This window comes from Petromyzon marinus, chromosome 18, assembly GCF_048934315.1.
Source record: "Petromyzon marinus isolate PM22_M1 ecotype Great Lakes invasive population chromosome 18, UKy_Petmar_22M1.pri1.0, whole genome shotgun sequence".
NCBI classification, from domain to species: Eukaryota; Metazoa; Chordata; class Hyperoartia; order Petromyzontiformes; family Petromyzontidae; genus Petromyzon; species Petromyzon marinus.
In genome coordinates, this window is record NC_133684.1 from 3,835,376 (window position 1) to 3,855,714 (window position 20,339).

At 44.6% G+C, this 20,339-nt stretch overlaps 2 protein-coding genes across 3 annotated transcripts in view; both read left to right on the forward strand.

Moving 5' to 3' along the window:
* Nucleotides 1-19,622, forward strand: part of USPL1 (ubiquitin specific peptidase like 1) — a 37,953-nt gene extending 18,331 nt beyond the window's left edge. For both annotated transcript variants that reach the window (XM_032956544.2, XM_032956543.2), the window contains 4 exons: nucleotides 5,758-5,883; nucleotides 6,979-7,139; nucleotides 16,019-17,089; nucleotides 17,472-19,622. In XM_032956544.2, the coding sequence (XP_032812435.2) occupies nucleotides 5,758-5,883; nucleotides 6,979-7,139; nucleotides 16,019-17,089; nucleotides 17,472-19,174 (3,061 nt within the window). In that variant the 3' untranslated portion in view covers nucleotides 19,175-19,622. The remainder of the gene's footprint in view (nucleotides 1-5,757; nucleotides 5,884-6,978; nucleotides 7,140-16,018; nucleotides 17,090-17,471) is intronic.
* LOC116943584 (uncharacterized) lies at nucleotides 2-5,751 on the forward strand. The gene is made up of 2 exons (XM_076067804.1): nucleotides 2-3,953; nucleotides 4,179-5,751. Exons 1-2 carry the CDS (start codon nucleotides 3,130-3,132, stop codon nucleotides 4,837-4,839), a joined length of 1,485 nt encoding a protein of 494 aa, XP_075923919.1. The 5' UTR covers nucleotides 2-3,129; the 3' UTR covers nucleotides 4,840-5,751.
* Nucleotides 19,623-20,339: the final 717 nt, after the last annotated feature.

A 20,339-nucleotide genomic window follows, 5' to 3' on the forward strand; every position in this document is an offset into this window, starting at 1 on the left:
AATATTCGCTGACTATGCCAAGTTCTTTGAATAATAATAAAACACTTTGCACTTTTTTGCAACATGTTTTTCACACATTTTCAATATTTACAATATGCATTTCCAATATGTATGCGAGTGTGTGTGTGTGTGTCTGATAGGTGCTTGCTAACAGCACTTGTCGCTACAGCTTAAGACTATATGGGGGATCATTTGCTTGTTTAACAATATATTATTGCATTTACATGTGGTCAAAATCCTGGTTACATTGCAAATTGCGTTTCTATATGTGTAAAAAAAAAACAGCCAGGGCTTTGTCAATCCACTGCTGGATGAAGGTTTCCCCACATTGTGCGTTTCATAGCGGGGGTTGGTGGACCATATTTCACCACACTTGTCAGCACAGGCTGATGAAGTGGGATGTGGCACCCGGCCAGAGCCGTCCTCTAGGGTAACGGTGAATCGTGGGTGAGCGTCCCGGGCCCCGCGCTTTGCGGGGCTCCACGCCTCGACGTCACGGTGTCAGATGCAATAATCCCGGTTTAGTTTGAAGGTATCGGGGTGGGTGGGGGGGGGGGCGCACATAGAGTTGAGTTGCCCCGGCCCCCCCCCCCTCCACCATGGACGGCCTTGGAGCCAGCACCGGTTCAGATATCGCTCGTCACCATTGTTCGCCGTGACCGGTAATCGAACTCAAGTTGCCAGGTTCATAGTGGACTTCACTGACCGATGTGCCACCGCTCCGCAGCGCGGATATATGTGGCCTGAAATATTATTGTATTTTCATGCTCTATAATGTATTTGTATTTTGTCAGTAAACTAAGTTGACGAGTGATGGCCAGCTAAGTTTGGCTCACACTCGCCCACGGTCGGGTTTAAGTGTTCAGCACATGTTTAATTTATAAAATTCCAAATATAACGCAGATGCTTGAAATTGTTGACGATTTTATCAAACAATAACAACTTCCATTCGGGTTAATTTTACTATTTTTTTTTCAAATTGAAGAAGATTCGTTTTTTAATGTAATGTTACAAGTAGAATGATAACACGGATATAACATTACAACAAGTATACAGTGATACATATTTGAACTTCTCCAAAATTATGATTACTTTGAACGAATTCTTCCATTGAGGAATATCCTATGATTTACAGCTATGGCTTGGATTAAAATCTATTCATAGATTTAAAACAATATATCCAGACCCAGCTTGAAGAACTGGTCTTTGATGTGCCTTTTTTTGGGGGTCACATTTTCATGACTTTCATAAATGCTTGTGATATTACAAAAAGTGAACAGTACTGGAACAGTGGTTCCAGCAAGGGGCAGCAGGTACCAAAATGAGATTTCATCAAAGACCCCTGCAAACGTGTGGAGGATAGTAAGCCCTCGTGGAATAGCCACTGTGGTAACTCACGTTTGAACTGCTTGCCGCCGGGTGTATAAAAGGAATGCTACTTTATCTTCGGCGTTCTCTCGAGCGAGAAGCACATCGGAGTATTCCAATATTTTTTTTTCTCTAATACGTCCCCAATTGTATCCCGTTTCACGCTGCCGGCATCATGTCACGAATGGCAGTGTCCGTTCGGAACTCTCACAGAGCAGTGCAACCCTTGGTGTCGGAGAAGGGCCCACGGAAGCAGATATGACAGAGCTACCTCTGAGATCCCTTGAAGTGACCTGTTCCACACAGTCGACGACAGCGCTCTCCCACTCGCTCGGCATCTGAGACTAACATGTTAAATGATGCTGATATGTGGATATAGTTCCGCTTATATATGCTCGTATTATGCTTAAACGCACAGTCATCCAGAGTAATGCATAATCATCGTTCTTTTTTTGTATTTAACAGTGGAGCGTGTTTGCAAATAACATGTGCAGCATTGGTTTTAACAAGCCTGACTGGCTGATGAGACCTCGAAAGTCAAAACTGCTGCAGAGATTGCTTGCTTAAACAATTCTGCTGGATCATATTGGCTTAAAAGCCAATAGGCTGACGGACTAAAACATGTTTTTGAATCTATATTTGGAGATGGAGAATTAAGTTTTGCTTGTATTTGCTTTTAACCAATGCAATGTCTTTCAAACCTTCACATATGAGTTTTTTTATGCACGTAAATGTTTCCCTTTTATCGCGTTCAAAACAGTCTGCATTTCATGTTGTGTTTTACAAAGTACACCATGTTACCTTCGTGATTATGGACAGAAAGTACATCCATTGCTTTGGCAATGCCTGAATGTTTTCAAATTACGACACACTTAACCGCAGCTAAGCTAATACGGATTATAATAGACATACAAGGTGTGAATGTTTATTTTTTATATATGCATTTCTCCCTTGCAGTACACCTTATTGTCGTCTCTAGAATGGATTCTTGTTTTTTTTGTTGCAATTTTATTTTTTACAAATGGAAAAAAAGGTCCAATTGAAGGACTTTTTTTGTTTTACAATATCCTCCATGGAAATTGAATGGAGCCACAGGAAGGCAGATCTCACTTGAGTTTCACAGCTTTGTTTTATTAAATTCCTGATTTATTCAATGTGATGTGTGTAACAAACCCAATACAGTGTTTGGGGGGGGTGGGTGGGGGGTTGGGTGGGGGTTAGGAGACTTGAGAAGGCAGGAAAGACGTTCGCAGCTTGAACATCGTCAATTTTCCATACAGCCTATGCCACCTATTGGTGGAACGCATCTTTACACGGCACTTCATTGCATAATAGCTGCTAAGGTTGTGTAATGCTCTTAATTGTAATGGCTCTACAGTGCAATTTTTGTTATTTTGAAACGTTATTTTATTTTAGCCGACGACCGCACCACGGCTCAGCCCTGAGTTCAGTTCCCGACCGTGGTTTGCATCGGTGGCGAGTGATATCTGAACTGGTTCTAGCCACCACGCTACTTTGCACTGACCAGCACTGACCAAAGTGGTAAAGTTTGGTCAAACCTCCCCCCGCCCCGATATCATTCGCCAAAGGACTGTAGAGTATTATTTTACTGTAGCGTGCACGTTAACGTGTGGACGGTCTGTGATAAAAAACAATTATACAGCTCTTGAATATGTACAAATAGATTAGATAGCAAACCACTCGGTTTTGTTGATGTGGTGAGGTTGATTGCATTTTAAAATAACCCGACGTATTGTGTAAATGAATTGTCCTCTTCATTCTAATACAAAACACCGCAGTCATTCTATTGGCCCACCAATGGCACATTCAGTTCCCGAAGGGGGTATTTTTGTAAGTGTAACAATGTGTAAGCAATGTGATAGGGAAAAGTTATTAGCTTGTATTGCAAGGTGTAAGCAATGTGATAGGGAAAAGTTATTAGCTTGCATTGCAAGGTATAAGCAATGTGATAGGGAAAAGTTATTAGCTTCCATTGCAAGGTGTAAGCAATGTGATAGGGAAACGTTATTAGCTTGCATTGCAAGGTGTAAGCAGTGTGATAGGGAAAAGTTATTAGCTTGCATTGCAAGGTGTAAGCAATGTGATAGGGAAAAGTTATTCGCTTGTATTGCAAGGTGTAAGCAATGTGATAGGGAAAAGTTATTAGCTTGTATTGCAAGGTGTAAGCAATGTGATAGGGAAAAGTTATTAGCTTGTATTGCAAGATGTAAGCAATGTGATAGGGAAAAGTTATTAGCTTGTATTGCAAGGTGTAAGCAGTGTGATAGGGAAAAGTTATTAGCTTGCATTGCAAGGTGTAAGCAATGTGATAGGGAAAAGTTATTAGCTTGCATTGCAAGGTGTAAGCAATGTGATAGGGAAAAGTTATTAGCTTGTATTGCAAGGTGTAAGCAGTGTGATAGGGAAAAGTTATTAGCTTGCATTGCAAGGTGTAAGCAATGTGATAGGGAAAAGTTATTAGCTTGCATTGCAAGGTGTAAGCAGTGTGATAGGGAAAAGTTATTAGCTTGCATTGCAAGGTGTAAGCAATGTGATAGGGAAAAGTTATTAGCTTGTATTGCAAGGTGTAAGCAATGTGATAGGGAAAAGTTATTAGCTTGTATTGCAAGGTGTACGCAGTGTGATAGGGAAAAGTTATTAGCTTGCATTGCAAGGTGTAAGCAGTGTGATATGGAAAAGTTATTAGCTTGCATTGCAAGGTGTAAGCAGTGTGATAGGGAAAAGTTATTAGCTTGTATTGCAAGGTATAAGCAGTGTGATAGGGAAAAGTTATTAGCTTGCATTGCAAGGTGTAAGCAATGTGATAGGGAAAAGTTATTAGCTTGCATTGCAAGGTGTAAGCAGTGTGATAGGGAAAAGTTATTAGCTTGCATTGCAAGGTGTAAGCAATGTGATAGGGAAAAGTTATTAGCTTGTATTGCAAGGTGTAAGCAATGTGATAGGGAAAAGTTATTAGCTTGTATTGCAAGGTGTACGCAGTGTGATAGGGAAAAGTTATTAGCTTGCATTGCAAGGTGTAAGCAGTGTGATAGGGAAAAGTTATTAGCTTGCATTGCAAGGTGTAAGCAGTGTGATAGGGAAAAGTTATTAGCTTGTATTGCAAGGTGTAAGCAGTGTGATAGGGAAAAGTTATTAGCTTGCATTGCAAGGTGTAAGCAATGTGATAGGGAAAAGTTATTAGCTTGCATTGCAAGGTGTAAGCAGTGTGATAGGGAAAAGTTATTAGCTTGCATTGCAAGGTGTAAGCAGTGTGATAGGGAAAAGTTATTAGCTTGTATTGCAAGGTGTAAGCAATGTGATAGGGAAAAGTTATTAGCTTGTATTGCAAGGTGTAAGCAGTGTGATAGGGAAAAGTTATTAGCTTGCATTGCAAGGTGTAAGCAGTGTGATAGGGAAAAGTTATTAGCTTGTATTGCAAGGTGTAAGCAATGTGATAGGGAAAGTTATTAGCTTGCATTGCAAGGTGTAAGCAGTGTGATAGGAAAAAGTTATTAGCTTGCATTGCAAGGCGTGTTATCAAGTCTTCAGTGCTTTTAATCCCTTAAGTTGGGGTTCTCGCTCTTATTAGGCGCAGTACATTACCGTAGTTTTTCTCTTTTTATACAAAGTGCGTTGCTGTGCTTTAAAGAAGCCTTTTAAAATTATATAAGACACTGATTTGCAGCTCCGCACCCAATTTCCATGGCAAATATTTTGTAGCTTCGAAAATATTTACATAATTGTGATTGCAAGCACGTGCCAATTCAATATTTACACTACAATGGTTTATAGCTTAGCAATATGCCAGCTGGGAGAAGGTCTGTTTTTATACACTGTGATCGAGAGTGTTTCTCTGCAGCACCCCCCCCCCCCCCGTTTTATATAATTATGGTTCGTAGATCGGGGGCTGTGTTAGCCTAATGACAAGTGCCAGGCCGTGATGCACGCATGCTGTTCCTGCATTTGCGTTAATCATTCACATTAACTGAAGTTGAAACTTTAAAGCATTCAGACATTAGCTCTGTTTTGCCAGTCTATATGTACGTAAAGTGTGATCACACTAGCTCTCTTAAATATGACCCAGTGTCAATAAAAAATCCGTACAAAGTTGAATTGCTTATAGGGACTTAGCCTTAGAAGAAATCGGACAAATTTATAATATTTTTTACTGATGGGTTGCCCAGTAAAAAATAGGCTTTTTTTGGCCAAGGCGATGGTGTCACGCGCCATGCACGGACATCTCCTACCACCCTCTCCCCATTACATCATTGCACGTGACGTCATCTTGTCGTGTGTCTCGGAACAGAACATCATCACTTAACACGTCTGGGAAGTGGTTACAGATTCCACGCACGTGTGATGATTTTTCCTCCTTGGTTTGCGATGCAGGGATTCCAGCTGCCTCGTCACCTTTCCCAGTGTGGTGTCAGACTGGCACCCGCTCAACGCCACTCACCTGGGCACCTGCAGCCACTGCCTGGCCAAAGAGCAGCGGCGATGTCTGCAGTGGCACAGGTAGAAGTTTGGTCTTCCTACGCTGAATCTGCTTTTAAAACTAGTCATTGCCTGACGTGTGAGCCTCTTGGGTTTTTCTGTGATTTTGTTGTCAGCCTTGAACTTCCTCCTGCTGGTCAAAGGCTTCCTCCGTTTTCTTCGATTCCTTCCCTTCCAGAGTTATTCCTGCCCAGCAGTGGCCTTCAATTTATTTGAGGTCCCCTGACTGCTGCAGCCTCTTCTGCTGTCTTCCTCTGCTCCCTCTGCTTCTTCCTCTCGCCTTATCTCATCGGACATTTTGTTTATCATCTCTTGACAGTTCTTGTGACGTGCCCTTGCTGTTTGCACTTGAAATGATTTTGCTTTGACAACGGCGTCGGTGACCCCCTGTTTGCTGTTTCCTTGTTTATTAACTCGTCTCTTCAATTTACCTAAAATGCCTAATCCCACGTAAATATGAAACAATGTGGGCCTTATTATTTTGTTGTTATAAGGCCGAAAGTGTTGATTTTTATTTATTTGTGCTGGTGGACCACTCTCATTTTCTGAATGTAGAGGCCTTCAGAAGCCAAGAGATTTATAGCTCATCGGATCCCTCCAGGATGAATAAATATTCTGATTCTTATAGGGGGACGTGAAAGCTCCCACATCATTTATTCTAAATTGCACAAATAAATTTGCAGTGTACGATAAAAACATTTTCACAAAAGATCATGACCAGTGAAAAGTTTGTATGTATGTTGAACTTTTTTCGCACCATACGTAGCCAACCATGCTAATCAGAGGACAACAAATTAAACACAAAAAGGAGTTCTAAAGAAAAGGAAGAGCATTCCAGACGGCTGCAGAAGCGCTTCTGAAAGCACGAGGGTGACCGGAGTTTGTGTGATGTTTTATGTACTTTTACTGGTAGGAACGAAATTGTAAACTGAGTGTACCAGCCTGCAATAGATTAATGTGTCCGTCCATCCGTCCGTCCGTCCCCTTTCAATACTTTAACGAAGTGAAAAATTCCAATGTTCCTACCAGCCCATCCTGCAGGGACCTGTTTAAATTGGGCAACCTCGCGTCCATTATTGAGGCGCTTGAAGTGCCCTGTTGAAATCTCGCTCGTAGGCTTGCGCCGGTGACCGTGATGCACTTTGAGATGGGCATGGCTCACGGGGACATGGACAAGTACAGCTTCACTCACCAGGGAGCTGCCTACGCCGTGTCGGCGTTCATCCAGTACCGCACTCATCCGGACCACTTCATCGCCTGGATCCGCTCGCAAAACGGTAACGATCCAAGGAGTCCTCTTGAGCCATTGACATCAAAAATGGCTTTATTTGGTACCGCACGGAGTGGAAAAAAATTTCCCCAGTCATTTTTCTGCAGTATTATTATTTCTAGAGCACAAATGCCTCTTGATAGTAATTTCACTGTGGTAGCTTTTTGTGGGGGAAATGTTGCTGGAGAAGGGTGTCGTAGTGTGCTCGATGGAGAATTTTGTAAAAACAAAAAAGTACGCGATGAGAAACATCCACAGAGTATAAAAAAAATTGAAAGAAAGCGTGCGCATGAAACATAGTGAATACCGTCCATGGTGTATACTGCAAATGGTGGGTACTGATAGTATTTTCCGTCCCAGGTGGTGCCTACCAACCAACCCGCTTGGTTCATGGGCTAGGGAGCGTGTCGCCCGCCCACCGCTCGCTCGCTCGCTCCCCTGCGTGTGTGAGTGTCTGCGTCTGTGACCTCCCCCCCACAACACTCAGCTCCCTCGGAGCGAATTCGAACGTCACTCAACCCGCCACTGCGAACTCGGGGGGGAAGCTCGTTCTCATCACCGCCGCCGTATCGTTTTACTCGATATGATATTAATTTTTTCCCGATTTGACGATCATCGCAATCGCATCGTTGTTGTATTGGTTTTGTCCTTTGCTGTACTTCCAGTTTGTGTGAAGTTCTGTGACTGAAGTTCACTCAACAGAACCCTGCCATAAGTCGTTTAAGCTTAGCAAATTTACAACCTGTAATGTTTTAACACACATTATGTCAGTTGCACAATACTTAAGTAAGATAGCTGTAAAAATGATGATGATATATCAGCATCGAGCTGTTACCAACTATGGAAAACGTTTCGTTTTTAAAACAAATTTGCATTGTTACTTGATATATATTTAGAAATGTAATTATTGTGTTTATTAATCCATACATATTCTGCCAGGGAATGTAATATTTTACATAAAATAAAAAAAATCAAAGGATAACCATGATATTCTTGGTTCTTTCGGTAAAGTCACATAGAAGGGAAACAATAAAATAAAAAAATATAAAACAATAAAATTCTCACGACGTTTCGACTGCAACACAAGCAATCATCATCAGGTGTGAAATTATGAATCCCTGCAGTCACGAAAGCTTTAAATCAAAAGATAACCATGATATTACAGCGTTTTCAAATCGGGCGATATGATGATGATACATCTCGCAGCACGTGGCGGATTGTAGTATCGTCATATATTATGGGCATCCCGAGTACCTTGAGTCAGAGGCAGGAGTGTAGTGTTACGGAGCACGTGTGATCTAATGCATTCGTGCGGGCAAAACCACAATGTGTGTATGAATGCCTCTGTGTATGCCTCGCAGTGTTTAATTTGCACTGTAAGGCCAGGACGCGTGTGTGGCTTGTGGAAATATGCACTGGAATACCTTCTGTGGAGGGTAAGGAAGTAAAACAACTTGATGAAATATAGCCTCTGATTGTTAACAGTGGGAGCGTGGCCACATTTGCACATCCATGCATCACTTTAACAATACAAATTATAGGGAGCTCTCCAGTAAAATTCAACATGACAAATATATGGACCAAAATACAGTTACAATAGACCGTGGGCTTATTGTCAGTGTAGCCTTTCAGCAGCCTTCCAGCCTCTTAAGGCCTCGGTTTGAAAACAGCAGTCAAAGGGAATTCAAATAAATGTAGATCATGCCTCAGTTGTACATATTCTGAGAGCAGAATGTTATTGAACCGTTATTTTTTTCACTGTACTAGCGTGTCCGCTTTAGCTGAAATCAGCTAGAAAGCAGTGTTTTTACAATGTGCGTGCAAGATTCGGGTACAATATAATTCACTTGCTATTTTCCTCAACTATAGAAATGTATTTTAGTTGTAACAATGCCATCCTTCAGAGCGTTTAGGAACACAGAATCAGCCAAGTGGCAAGGCCATGCGCTGCCTTGTTAGACTGATGGGCAGGTTCGATGCATTGTTTTTTGGGCGGTGGCCCGAAATTGTTTTTCCGATGACGTACGCAACAAAGCGAACAGACAAACGTAGCCGCAGTGAAACATTCCGCGCCATCAGCCCAGTCCCGTTGTCCTCGCAGCCGAAATCTTTGCATACCGCGTAAATTTTACTTGCCGCTGATGGCACGCCGTTGCGTGCCTCCGCTGAAAGCATTTTCCCTTGTGTTATAAGTGAAACCAGAAACCCACCCATAAATCGGCGCACTAACAGATGAAGAGCTTGCACGCCATCATTTGGGCATCAACGTCCAGCCAAAGAGTGGACCAAGTGAATGGAGAGAGAGAGGGGGATTTTTTTTTTTAAGCTTGTGGCTCTTGGATTGACTCTGTCCAGGCATGGTGCTCCTCCAGTTCTTAAGTTTGCACAGTCTCGTTTCATCATCATCATCATCGTCATAATTGTCATCTTCAGCTATGGTCAATCCACTGCTGGATAAAGGCATCCCTGCGCCGTTGCAATCTCTCACAGTCTCATTTACGGCCGATTCATCGTTGTAGATTTTTTTAAGTGTTGGCGCAGTGGTTTACGCACTGCAACTCTGAACCCGGTGACCTGAGTTTGAATGCCGGCCATGGTTAATATCAGTGGCGAAGTGATATATGAACTGGTCCCCTTTCACCAAACCGTACCGGTCAGTGTTGTGGCGTATGGTCAAACAAACCGTTTGACCGGCAGAGTTTGATGAGGCCTTCATCCAGCATTGGATTCGCAGACGGCTGCAATTTATTAGTATTGCTGTACAAGAGTGTGCATGTTAACATGTGAACTGTCTGTAAAAAAATAATAATTGTGCAGACAAATTAAAGAGGAGATTAGTTGATGTGCTAAATATGTAGACATCAAATCGATAGTAATTATTAGAATTACCCGTATTATTAATCATCATGATATTCATAATGTTTCACTTGTGTCGGGGCTGACATTTCCAATAGCGTAAGGGACAGCACAGGCGCATATTGGAGCGTATATATTTGTGCGAACATGGATGTGTTTTATATCAGTCTCTGACCAATGCGGCCTCGAAGAATGTCAACGTGTATTTCTTTTTCAACGCGCGAGGGTTAAATTGCAACGGTGCGGGGATGCGCGGCTTTTTTTCGAAGCACTGGAACGAATTGGTCGTAAATGCAATGCATTTTATCGGTATTGAAAATTAACTTGCGGAAGAGGCGTGCGCTTAAGCGAATCATCCCTGCTTTATGGGGGGTCCGCGGGGTTGGGCGATGATCGTTGCGAGTGCCCGGCTGAAGGCACCGTATCAATTAAGTTCGATGCGACAGGAGTGGGGGGACGACACTGCATTATAGCAAGCACGCATGATCAGTGTGCTCGGAGCAATCAAAACAGGTCTGCTCCGTCTCACAAATGCCGACCAAACAAGGGCCTTGTCTGGTTTTTTTGGGCTAACTAAGAGTAATGATAGGAAAAGGGAAGCCGGCTTAAGCCTGGGTAATGTCTTTTGCGGAGCGCAGACTGTAGTTTCATTTGCATTTTGTGCTGAAATTGCGCTCGCAAAATTTGTTTCCCCTACCATTCCTTCAATTCTCCAATCGGCCTCCGTGCGTTCGGTTAGGGTTAGAAACCTTCTAAAGAGATGGGAATCGGATAGCATTTCCATGAAATCTTCTGTAATTGCCCTTTGAGTTTTTGTTGGCAGAGAGGCTGAGAGCCATTTTAAGTTTGCCTGGTGTCTGCCTGTATTTAAGTGGCTGTTTGTATAGGCCTAGCTAATAAAATGGACCTCGTGTGGGTGTTGGCATAGAGCTATTTTCTTGAAAGCGAGATACATCATCCGAGATTTGTTTCTGCTTGCTTCCCTTGATTAATGCTTGGTAAATTAAAGAATTAATAACTCTAATTGGATGTTCAGGGGTGGAGGGGAGGGTGGGAGAGAGAAGGGGGGGAGGCGGTGGGTAAAATCTGTAACAGATACATGTGGTTTTTGTAACACAGCTGAATATCTTCTGGCCTTAGTTTCCGAAGCAAGAGTGAGAGGGAGGCGGTGACGCTGGGCAGCCTGCGCTGGACAGCGCGGTCGTGCGTGCACAGCGAACATCAAACGGCGCTAGTGGTGGTGCCGACTGATGTGCAATTTATTCTTTTTCCTGCTTACCGGTGTAAAATACTGCAATAACGAGATGAGAAATGTTTTCCATTCAGGACAAGTGTCTCGTTCCATAATATTGCAAATATATACCGCCCCCCGTAAATTGTGTATGCGGTGGAGCGGCGATGCGGTGGTCAGCGCCCCGCGCTATGAATGTGGCGACCCGACCACGACTAACATCAGTGGCGAGCGACATCTGAACCAGGCTTTGGAGCCAACGCCCTTCGCCAGCCCCGCACTGGCCAGCGTGATGAAGTATGTTCAAACTACTCAAGGCCAAGTGGCATTGCAAAGCATTCATCCAGCAGTGGATTAACAAAGGGCTGTAAGTTTTCACGGTATGCATGTTTAAAATCCAGCCGGGTGCTGCAGCGATTAGAATGTTCAGTACGGTTTGCAGTCAGAAGGTTGCGATTTTAAATCCTAGTCCGAAGTCAACTCAACCGTTCATTCTTCTGGGCTCAATAAAATGAGTACCACTCTGTGGGAAGGTCGCTGTGGTTGTCCTATGGAAAAACTCTCCTCCACCATAGGAATGTGGATTGTTCACTCCTAGCTCAGGGCTTTAATGTGGAGATGAGTGTCACCCTATACTCTTTTAAATAGGAGTGATCAGTGAGATTATTAAACATATAATAGAAACACCACAACCATTATGAATAATAAATGAGTCACGTTCATTTGGTCTCATGCATTAGCAGCATGAGAGCTGATACAAGGGCCGTCCTGGAAAAAAACATAACAACCCACAATGGATTTAATTTTGATTTAAAGCTTTCGTGACTGCAGGGATTCACATTCTTGGTTCTTTCAGTAAAGTCACGTAGAAGGGAAATAATAAAATAACAAAAATCTAAAACAAGAAAAAATTGAAGATTTTCTTGCTGTGGTTTTCACACCCGATGATGATTGCTTGTGTTGCAGTCGAAACGTCGTGATAATTTTATTGTTTTATATTTTTGTTATTTTATTGTTTCCCTTCTACGTGGTGACTTTACCGAAAGAACCAAGAATATGAACCTACAATAGCTCAATAGTCGAGGAAGTTAAGTTTTGTTGAGAGCAGGAGAATTAAGTTAATCATTAAGCTCATTCGTTGTAACGCACTTTATTCAGCATTGCCAAGACGGAAGCGCGTATGGCATAGAACCAGACTACACATGATGGGCCCTGGAGATCAAGGATGTATTTAATCTTGACTATGAGTGGATTGTCAAATGATTCAATGAAGCCATGATAGGTTATTGAATAAAAAATGTGGGTTAGCAAGTTTTTCGAGGACATCCCCTCAATTGTTACCGTACAAAACCTCTCGCTCATCCCACCTTGATGCTTTAAAAACCCGACTTGTGTTCAGGGGCGGAGCCAGGATTTTGACTTTGGGGGGGCTGACTTCAATATTCTGAGATATCCAGTGTTTATGTTTTCCAATGGGCGCCACAAATGTATACAAATTTTTTTTATTGGATTTGAACGCGGAGTTTATTTATAGGTCGGAGCCGCTGATGTGGCTAATAAGTTCGGTAAGTTCAAAAGGCTGCCGCTCAAGCAGCCTGCAGGGCAGCACAAGGTGACAGCCAGAATTTTGTAGCAGCCGGATATCCGGTTATCCCGATTACCGACTTTCCCAAAATTTCAGGGGGGCTGACCCCCCCCCAGCTCCCCCTATGGCTCCGTCCCTGCTTGTGTTGCATTGAAACTAAACTATAAACTAAACTATTTTTTCTTATTTTACCAGGTAAGGTCCACTGAGCTATATGGCTCTTTTTCAGAAGCGACCTGGTCACAATTGATAGCTCAACGAAATGCTTATCATGTGGCAATTTATAGCAGCCCAATACCTACGTGACTTTACCGAAATAACCAAAGAGTATGGATTCCTGCAGTCACGAAGGCTTCAAATCAAAGATCAGCCCAATACTCTTAGCGCATGTTCCTAAATGTGGAGGAAAAAACGGGCAGGGCCTCGAGCAAAGTCAACGTTACCACGGGGGGAGAGAGAGAGAGATACATGCAAAACTCGAAATATACAACAGGCGCCAGGGTCATGATCGAACCCACGACCTCCTGCATACCAGGCAAGAGAGTTAACATCTCACCACCACGGCGCATTGACCCGGTAGGCTGGAATCAGTGCCCAGTGTTTGCCTCCACCTGCCACACGTGGGACCACGTTCCCTGAGCCCATTGGTGGTGGAGCCAGGGGGGGGGTGGAGCAATGGGGGCATTTGCCCCTCCCCACCCCTCATTCCCTTGAAACCCCCCAAAAATGAAATTTTATTGATATTAACCAGATAACTTTCACTGAATGTGTGTTCCTTTATTATGAATGCAGGTCCCTATTGAACAAGCTTGAAATTTCAGGATCGCCCGAACCAATGGGACGTTTTTTTTTTCTGTCGTTCTACCTCTGCCTGGATCTAAGCTCCCAGCTCTCCCTTGTGGTTGGGTGCAGTGCACTAGTTTTTTGCAGTAATGTTCACCAACGTCATTAAAACAAAAACAGAGCCAGAGATGACAAACACCACTTGAAATATGTTTTGAACTCTGGTATGCGAGTCGTATTTCCGGAGCGTTTATGTGCAGCGTTTATTGCAAGATCTGCAGGGCTGTAAGAAAATACCTCTCTCGGTGTGAAAACGACGTTCCGTACTTTTACTGAGCTGTTATTCTCCACCGCTCTATGCCGAACCGCATTGTATTGGCGAGATATGCATTCTGTTTGGGGGGGGGGGGGTATTGAGTCGCTGTAACTTATTAAAGTATATGTACAGTGCGAGACAGGAATAGCGTCGCAGTGGAAGGCACACGCTGTGCCATGAAACCAGCTACCTGAGTTCGGTTCCCGACCGTGGGTAACATAAAGTGGCGAGCGATTCCTGAAACGGTACTGGTGCTACCCCCTCACCAACCCGCACTAACCGGCGTTGTGAAGTATTGGTCAAACAGCCCCCGTGACCGACATGGTGGGGAGGTCTTCATCCAGCAGTGAATTGATAAATTGGCCATAAACTGTACATACACTAACACACTACAGTGCTTAACTTTTGTTTTTTAAATAAAATACGTTGCATAGAAAAATGTAGATAAGCACTTAATGCGCTTTAAAATGTTTGATGATTGTACAGCACAGCATATGGTTACAGCAGGGATTTTTTTTTTTTAAGTCTGCAACTGATAAGGTGCAAATTACTCGAGACATTTGTGTTTTTTAGACATCACACTTATATTGACGTTTTAAACGTCAAATTGGCATTAATCATGTTGGCTGCCAGACAACACCGCAGCCAGGGATTGTGTTTCAAACTTAAAAACATAAGCTCAGCTGCTCAACCAAAATAAAATGATGTCTTTATTATTGGCACAATGCGAGGACTGCAACTTTCCATCATGTACACGCATAGTCGGTTTCTCTCCCGCGCCTCGCTCACACTCTGTAACGTGCAATTATTGTAATGAAAATCACAGTCCTCTGAAGCTTTTGAGAGTACACAGATGGCGTTTCAGTTCACATTTCAATTTTACTGTGTTTTTGGGGCCCTTTTTACGTTATCTTTTTTTTTTTATCAAGTGTTAAGTTAGCATCAGGGGTTCAGAGCGATGGGCGCAGTGGTTCTCACACTGCGCTTTGAACCCGGTGATCAGAGTTAGATTCTTGGCCACGGCTAGCATCAGTGGCGAGTGATATCTGAACCGGTACTGGATCTTACCCCCCCCCCCCCCCCAACCAGAGTTTTGAAATTCCGTAAGGACTCCCAATGACCGACACGGCCAGCAGTGAATCTTCATATTTTCATCAGGGAAAGACACATCCACAAAGAGCGTTGGTTATTATTTCTCAAAGCATTCACATTTAAAAAATAACGCTTGATGTTTTCTTAATTTCTAATCCTACATGGCATATGTAAAAAATGGAACACTTGGAAGCGTAATTTTTTTTAATTTACAGCCACATGGCATCGCTCAGTTTGGTGTGTGAAAAATTGCAGAAAGAATTAAATGGTGTCCTATACGTCTTATCCACTTGTGGTTGTGTTTTTACTTGATTTTATATTGTCTACAACTACAACAACAAATGTGAGGAAAGCGGAGAACCAGGGTACACGACGTCCAGGCATCGGGCGCATAACAAAGCCTAGCAATATTCACCCCTCGCTACGATCCAGGAGACAAACAGACAAGGACAGGGAGAGAAAGGGAAGAACATGATGTAAGAGAGAGTTAACAGGGAGAGAGAAGAGGAAGATCTGTGGCCGTGTTCGTGGAGTGTGACGTGTCCGGCTCCCGACACCGGCCGCTTTTCAGACTGAGAAGGCAACGTAAATTTTTCACTTGTCTGCCCCGTAGCTTGATCTCGAGGTCCCTTCGCATGCTGGCAGGGGTACCCGGCCACGGCACATTAGCCCCCGGAGCCACCCCGGCACCCACAGCTATGGCAGCTTTAATACTTTGTTTTGATAGGTGGGCCTTTGAAAGAGTTTAAATAAATTGTCAGTGGCATTTATTAATTAACAAAGCGACTTGCTTCAACGGTGATTTATATGACATTCATCATCATGTTCGCCTTTCACTAGTTGTTCTGAAGCGAGCTTGTGTGTTTGTAAAAAAAAAATGCACTTAGCGCGTGTTTACATTGTGTGGGTTGAATATGGGAGCGCAACAGTTGCTGCATAAGCGAAATAAAAGTTAACAAATGTGTTTCTGACAATGGGACACAACGCAGAATCTAGCAGCATGTCGGTTATGCTCGCTGGCAGGTACGTGGCTGGAGTGCGACGATCTGAACGGGCCTTTCTGCGTGGAGAAAAAGGAGGTGAGCGTCCCTCCGGAGCAACTTCACGTTGTCTTCTGGGAGAAGGTGGCTTCCGCGGACGCGGAGGGAGGACGGACATCCGGTGCGGAGCCTGGAGACTTCCGGCAAGACTACGGAGAGCTTGGCAGCCAAGCAGTGGCAGCGGGTGCGAGAGCAGACCGTTCATGTGATGTGGAGGATCTGGACATTCCCGATAGACGCAGGGAGGCCGAGCGTCGCGACATCCTCCGGGGTGACGGGCGTCGCGACGAACGGAGGGTGCACTTCGCTGACTGCCCTGCGGCAATGTCCGAGTCGTGTGCAGTGCGAGCAGCAGGCCTCTGCACGGTGCCCGGCACGTGGCCAGACTGGCAGGAGCATAACCAAAGTGAAGGTGTGCACAGCGCAAGTGGGTCCTGCGTGCCACGGGACACGAATGAACGGAGACACATCGATCAGACGGTCGGTATGAATTCCAACAAAGGCACCCACGGTACCTTGATTGACAAACAAAGATTTCCGGTCAGTGTTGAAAGCGGGACGGCCGCATCGGAATGCAACGACGGCACGGAAGCGACGAACGATGCCGGCAACGTGTCCCCAAAAAGTGTCGCGGTAAGTCCGGTGGCAGCTGCGCTTGGACCCGGCGTTAAAAATACAACCGACGCAGCGGCAGGAAAGTGCGCTGGCAAAACGTCACCGCAACGGCGGCACGTTGCCAACGTGGCGATCGTCGCCACACCGGTATCGCATTCTCTTGCGGGAGAGGACTGCGGCAAGTTTCGCGGCTGCCAGCTGAGAAGAGATCGCTCGCCGGCGCCGATCGCGGACGCGCGCCCAGCGACGCCGAGCGAGCGAGGAGCACCGGGCGAGCGCGTTGGAGTGCTGGAACGGAGGCCACGGGGCGACGGCTGCGGGGAGCGAGGCGAGGACGAGCGGGCGCAGCGGGAGGCCTGCGGGGAGCTGCACTCGCTGCTCAAGAGGCTCGGCAAGAGGAGAAGGCGGCTCGCGTCTGTGGACAAATTCATCACCCAATGTAAAGCGGCGCTCGCAGTTTGTACCGCTCGCTCTTCTGGGCACCTTCACAATTCAGTCGCATTCATTAAGCACCCTGGGATGCCGTAGCTTGCAAGGGTATTTTGCATACATAGGAGTAGCTTATAGCGTGTCACATGTGACATGTGAACGTTCAATGCATGCAAAAATATTGTCCTCAAACGTTTAATATTTGTGAAATATGTTTTGAATTCAAAAAGAAGGTATTGTTCATTCCGAAATGTAATTTTCCATTCAAAGATATGTTAATTGTGGTGTGCATATTGAGCATTTCATTACACGGGTATAATTTTATTTCCCAACAACGACGGTGGGTGATTTTGTGTGCCGCGTGCTAAAACGTGCACTTGCCACGCTTTCAGGCCTGCTGCTGGAGGAGGACGGTGACTGTCGAGGAGCTCTCTGTGAAGGGACGGGGCCGGAGTCCTCACCTCCCCAGCAGACTTCCACGGTCCGCACGGAGCAGGCGTTGAGCGAGGGACCTGAGAACGTTCGGACGGAACGCCAAGGACGTCGAGACAGCAGGGGAGCCTTGACGGAACCACCGAGTCCCAGAGAGGAACGGCATCCATCCGACGTGGAACATTCACCTGCGAGTGACCCGAGCGAAAAATGTGAGAGTCCTCACCGGTTTTATATGGGACGCGTGTCTGCGGAAGGCTGTGATGGAAATGTGGACAGGAATCATGCGTGCAATATAAATAACGTGTCGACTGAGGGTTCTGATGAGGATCTTGAAGGGCATTACCTGACTCTCGTTTATGATGCCTCTGTTGACTTGCTTAAGGAAAATTTGGAAGAAAGTCCTGCATTAGATGTGATGGATTCATCTACACAGGATCTTGATAAAACATTTGGTGGAACTCACCAGATTTTAAGAGAAGACGTTCCTGGTCGAGGTGCCGATACATTTTTATCAGAAGACCACCCGGCTATTGCAAGACACGATTATGCAAATTGTTCTGATGGAAATCTGGAGGACCAGCATGCCTTCAATGTGACGCAAGCATCTACAGAGGGTCACCATGAACATTTACAGGAATACCTCCTGACTCTTGTAGAATACTTGCCTGTGGACGATCCCAACAGAAACCTTGAGGCATTCTATATGTGCGATATCACGCGCCCATCCGCAGAAGGTAATCAGGAGATGCTGCAAGGACAGCACGCAACTGTTAAGGAACGTGTATCTGCAGAGAATCTTGATCAGAATAGTGAAGCCATGTTTTCGCCTTATGTCTTAAGTTTAGAAACTCAAGATTTCCAAAATGTCGGTTTGGTACGGGACACTGCAATAAATCCCATTGACCAAATGTTGCAACGGGGACCAAACGAATCGCAAATCGTCACTGAGGAGGTGGGAACGAGGCCTCACGAATGGAATGAGAACCGGGCGTTAAAGCCGGCTGTGTGTACGACTACCGACGACGACGGCAGAGGTGCGAGCGAACCTCCGCAGAGCGATTCGGAGCACGCGTCAAACAGCGAGGGTGCATCGGGCGGTCAAAGCACGCTTGGCAAAAAGTCAGGCGAAGGCAATAAAAACCCTGGCAGAGGAGCGGACGCCGGTGCCGGTGGACGCGTGCCAAAAACGAAAGCCACTTCGGCCTCTCGCGCGGGGGGCGGGAGGGAGCGAGCGTGCGCGCCGTCAACGTGCCGCAGAGCGGTCGCTTTGCCCGCTCCGGCGCTCCGGAGGTTCAGAGAGAACGCGCTGAGGCTGCAGCTGCTCGCGGGCGAGGACTCGGCCAGGTTCGGTGGCTACCGGCCGAGAGAGAAGGAGGAGGGCGCTCCCGTGCTGCCCAAGGGGTCGACGATCGCTGCTGCAGAAACGCCGGTGGTGGCGGCGGCGGCGGCGGCATCAGGCAGTGGAGAAGATGTTGCCCTCGAGCCGGCTTTGGCAGGGGAGTGTGGCGAGCGAGGTCGGTGTTTGACCGTCGAGCCGGAGGAAGGAAGTTTGAATTTGGCGCAAGCGAGGGTGGATAGCGGCGAGTTAAAAGCGCTGCTGAAGAGGCTGAAGAGAAGGAAACAACAGCTTGCGATGGTGGAGGGTGATCATCGTAAATAATCACGTCCAGGACTTAATTTCTAACTCAATATTGAAAATAAGGGTTGATAATGTCATATTTGTCGTGTTTTATTGTCTGCGATACAGTTTGTCTCAGCCTTTACGCGAGAATTGCCATTCGCAGGATTTTAGAAACTCCTTAGAATAGTTTCGTTTAACTCTTAAAACATTTCATGTTAACGTTTAATGTTGACGTTAATTTATTCTGAAATAAATATAAGTCACATAAAATATATTTATATGTTGAAAAATAAATGTTGTGCGGATTATTTTTGAGTCATGCCAATAATAAAAAGCACGTATTTTGTAGAGAAGGGATTTATGATGCAGTATTTTGTAAAAAAAAAATATATATACCTGGCACATACACTTTGAGAATCTTAACGTGTGGTTTGTAAAGTACTTGTCGATGTACATGACTAGTGAATAAAGTTGCAGTATTATGAAACATGTTCTTGTATGTTCATGTATGGTTGTTACTAGATGTAGAAATATTGATAGATTCTAAAGCAGCTTGCAGGTTTCGATCATCCAGAATGCAGATATGTGACCCAAAAGTTTATGAAAATAATAAACATGAGTAATAATTTACAGGCTTTGGTAACTGCACTGCTGGATGAAGGCTTCACCATTCACTCAGTAATTTCAGTTATTTGACCATACTTTACCAATTTGCTGATTAGGGAATGGTGAAGAGGGTGCCCAGGACTGGTTTAATTTATTATTCCACTGACCTTAGCCATGGCTGGGAATCGAAAACAGGTTCATAGCACAGCACACTAAACCAATGTGCCATCATTTCACTCGATTCATAATGTTAATAAAATGTGTAAATTTTTTAAAATATATTTGACAGTCTTACACATATATTGTCCGTACATATAATCATGGCCAATGTTATTAGTCAACTGACAACAAATAATTTTACTTAATTAACCACGCTTAGCAAAATACAATAGCTCTGATACTTTAATTGAATTACATGTTTCAGCTCTAAAGTAAGATAGCTTATTAAAACGCCAGTGAAATTGTTCATACGTATACGTAAAAGAGTGGAAATAACACATGGTGTTTCTATATAGTCTAATAGTCTATCTGTGAGTGTAGCTAAAGCATTTAGGGCCTGATACGCATGGCAAAGTTCCATGCATTTGTTCTGATTGTT

Excerpts from the sequence above, each read along its gene's own strand:
- LOC116943584 (XM_076067804.1), top strand. The coding sequence starts at position 3,130 with ATGAATTGTCCTCTTCATTCTAATACAAAACACCGCAGTCATTCTATT. Across the intron at positions 3,954-4,178 it reads TTATTAGCTTGTATTGCAAG|GTGTAAGCAATGTGATAGGG; the intron begins GTGTAAGCAATG and ends TTGCATTGCAAG.